The sequence below is a fragment of the Chrysochloris asiatica genome, unplaced genomic scaffold, assembly GCF_000296735.1.
Source record: "Chrysochloris asiatica unplaced genomic scaffold, ChrAsi1.0 scaffold00096, whole genome shotgun sequence".
Classification (NCBI taxonomy): Eukaryota; Metazoa; Chordata; class Mammalia; order Afrosoricida; family Chrysochloridae; genus Chrysochloris; species Chrysochloris asiatica.
In genome coordinates this window covers 2,890,717-2,897,771 of record NW_006408614.1, presented here as the reverse complement: position 1 = coordinate 2,897,771, position 7,055 = coordinate 2,890,717, and the positions used below count along the sequence as shown (strand labels likewise).

The 7,055-nt window shown below is 44.6% G+C and overlaps 1 protein-coding gene across 1 annotated transcript in view; it reads right to left on the bottom strand.

The window, feature by feature from the left end:
- ARMC9 (armadillo repeat containing 9) overlaps positions 1–7,055 on the bottom strand; it is a 162,967-nt gene that overhangs the window by 84,302 nt on the left and 71,610 nt on the right. Inside the window, exons 14-15 of the mRNA XM_006866738.1 lie at positions 4,251–4,390; positions 2,476–2,552 (exon numbers count right to left, since the gene is read on the bottom strand). Coding sequence (XP_006866800.1) covers positions 2,476–2,552; positions 4,251–4,390 — 217 coding nt within the window. The remainder of the gene's footprint in view (positions 1–2,475; positions 2,553–4,250; positions 4,391–7,055) is intronic.

Below are 7,055 nucleotides of genomic sequence, written 5' to 3'. Positions count from 1 at the left end.
CTCCCCTCCTCGTGAACCAAACACTCGTGAACAACACAACTATGTCGAGGTCAGACCCCGACAGGTGATCTGCAGAAATAGCTTCAACCAAACTCCACACGCTAGAAAAGCCCACATCCATCAGTTGCTAGGACTCCAGGAATGTGAGGCTTGAGTGAAATGAACAATGGAACCTGTCTGCTTGAAACAGGAAGACTGGTGGAAACTCGTGCTTTCCTGTGACCCAGTGTTGTTCGTTTTGTCCTTATGACACACCACTGTGCCCTACTGTCAAAGGAGGTCATTTGTGCTGAGGATTTGGTTTCACCTGTGATGTGAAGCCAGGGTTTCCACAAAGACATGTGAGAAAATAATCATATTTATTTTTATAGCTTTTGTGCATTTGTTTATCCTTCTCTCTACTTTATTGATAACAGATTTGTAACCCATAGATTGGAGCCCTGGTATGGCACTGTGGGTTAATGTGCTGGACTGCAAGACTGGTTTGAACTGCAAGGTCGGTGGTTCAAGCTCACCAGCCGCTCCTCAGAAACCCTATACAGGGTCACTATTAGTTGGAATCAACTTGATGGCACTTAACAACAACAACAACACAATGTGATGGCTGGAACTGCATCTGCCTTGGAAAGGCCAGACCAAATGATTTCGTGGCCTTATACGGCCCCACAGAGCATACATTCCCCACACTTGCTATCCAGGGTTGCTATTAGTCAGAACCAGCTCGATGGCACTTAACCACAACAACCCATAGGTTAGAAAACATAGAGGGTAACACAAAGTGTTGGAGATGACATGGGTGAGGACAAAGTTAGCCCAGTGGTTCTGAGACTCAGGGGACATGAGGAAGACAGGATGTAGCAGTGACAGGGTATCCCCTCAGAGAAGCTCTTGAACAGGCTTCAAGGGGAAAGAGTAGCTACCATCACTGTGGACCTTCATAGCAGCAGAGCTGCAAGCAAGCAAAGTGCACCCCTGGGGAGCAGAGGGAGGACAATGGGATGAGTGCATATGGGGAAGGAATATCTACTATATACATTATATAATGTTGTTGTTGTTGTGAAGTGCCGTCGAGTCAGTTCTGACCCATAGCGACGGGGTTTCCGAGGCTGTAAATCTTTACGGGAGCAGAGAGCCTCATCTTTCTCAAATGGAGTGGCTGGTAGTTTCAAACTGCTGACCATAAGGTTCGCACCCCAATTCATAACCACCACGCTACCAGAATGTATTATATATTATTATCTATAATATAATAGCAGGAGGAATTAATGAACCAGATATATACAAAGCAAGGTAGAAAAGTGCTAACAACATAGTAAAAACCATAAGAAAGAATGAGATGCAGAGTGCACTATTATTTATATTATATACACACACCAACAATAGTATACATACTGTGTACATACTGTACACTGTGTTGTTGCTGGTTTTTAAGTGTTGTTGAGTTGGTTTCAACTCGCAGTGACCCTGTATAGGGTTTCTGAGACTTTACATCTTCGAGGAAGCAGGCGGCCTTATTTTTGTTTTGAATAGCGGCCGGCAGGCTTGAACCGCAGACCTTATGGTTCACAGCCCAGTGCTTATGATATGGAGCCACCGTGCTCCTCAGATACACTGTTTTTTTTATTATTGGTAAGTGCCGCCGAGTCAGTTTCCGACGCATAGTGACCCAGTATAGTGTTTTCAAGGAGCAGCTGGTGGGTTTGAACTTCCAACCTTGTGGTTCAGTCTAATGCTTATCCTACAGTGCCTGACCAGAAGTCCCATATACATTGTAAAGGATACCTATATCCACAAACAAATATTAAACATACCAGAGGGAGTGTCAGTGTGGAGAGAGGATGGAAGAAGGAATAGATCAAAGGATTAGAACAAAACAAAACAAAAGAAAAAAGACACCTCCCTCCTCACTTACTATATCATTATCTGACATTTCACATTTATGGCCACTGTAAAAAATCTACCATCTGGCTACTTTGCACATCAACGATGTATGCCTAGCAGTGATGAACACTGAGATGTGAGGTGAGAGTAAGGCTAACTGTGATGGGTAAGGTTATGTGTCAACATGTCTGGGCCATGATCCTCAGTGGAATGATGAAATTCGGTAGTTATGTAATGCTGTAATCATCTTCCATCTTGTGATGTGATATGGTCATCCTCCAATTTCCAATAATGGTGCTTTCCCCAGAACCTGGTCTTTGGAACCTCACTATGTGGCTAAGTGAGGAGTGGGAAAATGCAGAGCAGGAGAGGACATGGACCAGGAGGAGCAAAGAACAGCTTCCTGCATCTGAGTCCCCAAATGTAAGAACTTAGAAAAGATTTGAAGCAGCTTATAAAAAGACTCGGAAGCAGCGAATACATGTGTGTTTCAAATGCAGTGCCTGTCCTGGGTCGGCCTCCCCTCACCCCGAACTCCTGAAGTCACAGGTGTCCAGGTCCCCTAAGCCCGCGGCCAGCAGGCTCACTGTGTACCTCATGGTTTTCGTGGCCAAGCAGATCTGAAAGGACCTTCAGCACGAGGCCAGCCACCTTGGCGCACATGTTCTTCCCTGCAGGAAAAACCACAACAAACAAACCAAAGTGTGACATTTCTAAAACCAGAAACCGAGGTATACTGTCAACCTCATCACCAAGGTCACTCGCTGCAGATAAACTGATGACCATGAAGAAATGCTGGCTGCTATTGCATAAATGGCTTAAAAACTAGGACTTTGGCAAACGTTATTATTTTTCAGGAGCTGTGAAGTGGCAATTTAGGATAAGCACTAGACTGTTAACCACAAGGTCAGCAGTTCAAACCCAGCAGCCACTCCTCAGAAACGCTGCACAGGGTCGCTATGAGTTGGAACCGACTCAACAGTATGTAACAACAGCAACAACAACAACTATTCAAACAGAAGCCTGGAAGCAGCCACTGACTTGGTGAACTCATAGGAGGTTCAGTTACAGAGCACCTGGAGTGAAGCAAAGGTTGGGGAAGAAACCAAGGTAACAAATACTCTGAGCTATTTATCTGGGTAACCTTTTGCTGTAAACACAGACTGAGGTCAGTCAGACCTTAGACATGCCATCTCTTCAACAAAAGCTTCTTTGATTCTAGCTAACAGATTACTTTAGAGGGATGGTGTCTGGAGAAGAGCTCCCATCACTCCCTGCACTGAGTAAATACCTCAGGCTTGTAAATCCCCATCTCTGGGGGGTAAGATGGCGAAACTACTAGGATAAAGAATGAATCCTCTCAAGACCGAATTACTTTCTGCTTCAAATGTTTTGAGGAAACCATGTGTTTTCAGTAATGGAAGGCATTTTGAATGAAATGAAAAAATTTTCTGCTGTGAGGTAATATGGATTTTGATTCCATTGGTGGAACACATAGGTCCCGAGGGGTCTCTGTTGCTGGGGGTTGGTAGGATGAGGCCCATTTCTTCAGGTTCACATTGTTATGCAGGCCCCGAACAGATGGCAGCATGCACTAAAAGGTGGCTAGCAGCTTCTCACTAAACCCCAGAAACAGAAAATGTAGGTGGGCTCTATATAGCCCACAGGCCATGAAAAGGTTAAGATTCTTGCTTCTGCAAGCATCTCAATACTCCATAATTTTGGGAAAACACTCACTCTTTCTGTCTTCAAATAAAAGGGATCATAATTCTTCCTACCTTTGAATAATGCAATAAAGAAGAAGAAAAACTAGTTTGATTTCTTCTTATTGCAGGTACTACATACACATAAAATATCACAAAGGAGTTTGGAAAGTTTGTGGAAAATTCCATGATCTTTTATTCCAATTTTCCACTAACTTTTTGAAGGCCCCTCTGTACTTTCAAGACCAGATGGTGGTTTGGCTTCAGTGATTCCACAGCTTGGAGTCCTCCGCCATCAAGCGAATTCCAATTCACAGGGAGCCCTCTGTAGGACAGAGGAAGGTTGTCCCATGGAGTTTCCAGGGCTGCTATCTTTAAGGAAGAGCGAGGCCACATCTCCCTCTGGAGTGGCTAGAGGTTTAAACTGTTGACCTTTCCCCTGGCAGATGAGCGCTTAAGTCTTTGGACCACCTGGGCTCCTAACAGCTTTAGATACCTAGTTGGAAATGCTTTTCCATGACTAAGCTCCTTCTTTTTTCAGTTTTCTATGAGGGAGTGCATAAGCAAACCCCATCACACTTGCTGCTAATCTAAATTCCAGGCCCACAATCCCTCCCTTGCTCCACACCAGCACTGGGGCACTCGCCCAATGGGGGGCTGTGTTACCTGCACTCCGGAGGCAGAGGTTCATGAGAAGAGCCACCGAGTATTCCAGTGTGTAGTCAGACAGGCAGTCAGGGTCCCTGAGAATGTCGATCAGCCAGAAGACGAGGCCATCGCAGATCATCGCTGTCTGCAGCGGGCGCCTAGGAGGAATTGGTCGGCAGGTCAGTTCCAGCGGACAAGTAAAGGCTCGGTTCACAGAGGAGTCTGTGGCAATGAGAAGGAGCTACCAAAAGTGTACAGACCTCAAGGACTACCCTCTGTCAGAACCCTCCAACTTAGCCTTTAAAGGGTCCTATAGTGTGGTGCTGTGGGTTGATGTACCAGACAACAAAGCCATTTGAACTGCAAGGTCAGTGGTTCAAGCTCACCAGCTGCTCCTTGGAACACCTATACAGGGTCACTATGGATCAGAACCTACTTGTCAGCACTTAACAACAACAACAAATGGTGTGGCACTGTAGGATCAGCACTGAACTGCTAACCAAAGGTCAGTGGTTCAAACTCACCAGCTGCTCCTTGGAAACCCTTTACAAGGTCGCCATGAGTCAGAACCAACTTGACAGCAGTCAGCAACAGTAACAACGTTAAGGATCTTAAGAAAGAGAGCAAAGCAAGAGACCAACTACTTAGAAAGACTCCTTTTCAATATTTAACATGAACAAAGTACTCCTTCAAATCTTTAATAAATATTTATTGGTAAGCTTGGTCTACATCACCCAGGAAACAAGGTCAGGGAAATAGTTCTCGGACATACAGATTTTCTTCTAAAGTCTAGTCTGGATATGCCAGTGTAGGCACCCCAAGCTGATTTAAAACCAAAAACTAAACACCAGCTCAATGCCATCTTGATTCATCTATAGAGTCAGGGCAGTTTTAATATAATTTAGAAGGAATCATTTCCTACCCAAATAATAGGTGGTCACACTGCCATCTTTGGAAAATCCAATGCTTCATCCAAATGTGTGACGGTGAACACCATTGCATCAGCCCTAAGAACTGCTGAGACCACAGGTGATTTTACCTTCAGAAACCATCTGATTGCTCTGAAACTCAACCACCACAGAGGAGTCACCAAGGAGACCTCCTCACCAGCAGGTGATGTACAATGACCACACTCCACCCAGCCTGGCCCACGTGAAGAGAGCCCAATGAAGACTCTACACCCCTGCTAAATTTTGCTACTTTCCACATTTTCTATAGAGACCCTTGAAAACTGTGAGAACATTCAGTGCATTTCCAGAACAGAAACGCTTAAATTAATATTTGGAGGAAAAGGATAGCAGAGTCAGTAAATACCTGCCTAACCAGAAAGAGATATTTCTTCACTGTATCTAATCTCTGACCCTTAACTACAGTTCTTGAATTTCTAAAAAAAAAAACACTTCCCCAAACCAGTCACCATCTACTTGAGTTGTCTTTATAGACTTGTGGTTAGATGGTGGACTAGGCAGATGCACCACTGGGACCCTCGACAACAAAGACACGAAAGAGCAAATGAAACAGGCACAGTTGAAAATCCTAGAACCCTGAACTTCAGAAAAACTTCTGAGAGAAGTGGATTGAGTGCTTGCTGGAATGAGAGGGTGAGTAGCAGCAGTAACAGAGGGACACTGACTTACGAACAGCCGGCCAATGTGGGGTGACCAGCTTGTGAGCAGCTTTGGCAACAAAAGGTGGCCTGGAACAGCAGATTCACACACAGCTCAGACCTTGCTTTCCGGGAGTTCAGAGCCATGCCAATGTGGGGTGGGGACCAATTGCATCCCTTTATTACCTGGATTCAGGTAGGCTCAGCTCCAAACCAGCAGTATATGCAGAGGAGCATTTAACCAGTCACCCTGCTTCCAGCTTCACTGTGGTCCTAACAGACACTGAAACCAACTCCAGTAAGGGCCCCCACAAACTACTTCCAGACTGAGTGCCCTGAACACAGACAACACTGAGGCCAATAGAAACTCCAGCTAGGACCAGGCACTCTGCCGTCACATCCCTCCCACACCCACCTCGTGAGCTCCTTGAACTGCAGCAGCACACCAGACTCCCCTCTCCAGGTCCCACAAGTGCACTGTTTGTTTTTACTAATATGACAACCCCACAGAGCCCTGGAGACAACAGGCAATGTTAGCTCACACAAAGAAACAAGAGAGAATGGCTCAAACAAATGACCAATATGCCCAGGCAGAAAATATTTCTGAAGGAAAAAAGGTAATGGAACTAACTGAAAAGAATGATATTTTGGTACCTTCAACACATTGACAGAAACACAGAGGAAAGCAAGGAGAACACTGAAAAACTTCAAAAGAATTCAGCAAAACTCTTTAAGAACAAACAGACAAAACAAATGTAAATTCAGAAACAATAGAAAACTTGCAATAAGAAATTCAGATAATATTAAGATTACAAAAATGGACAATAGATTGAAAGGGCAAAGAAGATTCGAAGCAATGGAAGCCAGAATTAGCAAGCTTGAATATAAATCTCTCAATACTAGTATGCTAGAAGAACAGTCAGAAAAAATAATAAGGAAATCCGAAGAGAGCCTAGGAGTTATGTGGGACACCATACACAGGAACAACTTACGGGTGATTTGAATTCCAGAACAGGAAAAGACTATTAAAAGCACAAAGAAAAACCTTGGCAACCTAAGACAGAGCCATTGCCATGCTGCAATGAGTTTCGATGATGGGTAAGACTGAGGAATTCGCACTGACCGCCTAAGACAGGCAGCGTCCCTTAAACAAATAATAAATAAGGGGGAATCTGATGCAGACCGTGCAGACCCGGTCAGGAGGTCAACACCCTGTG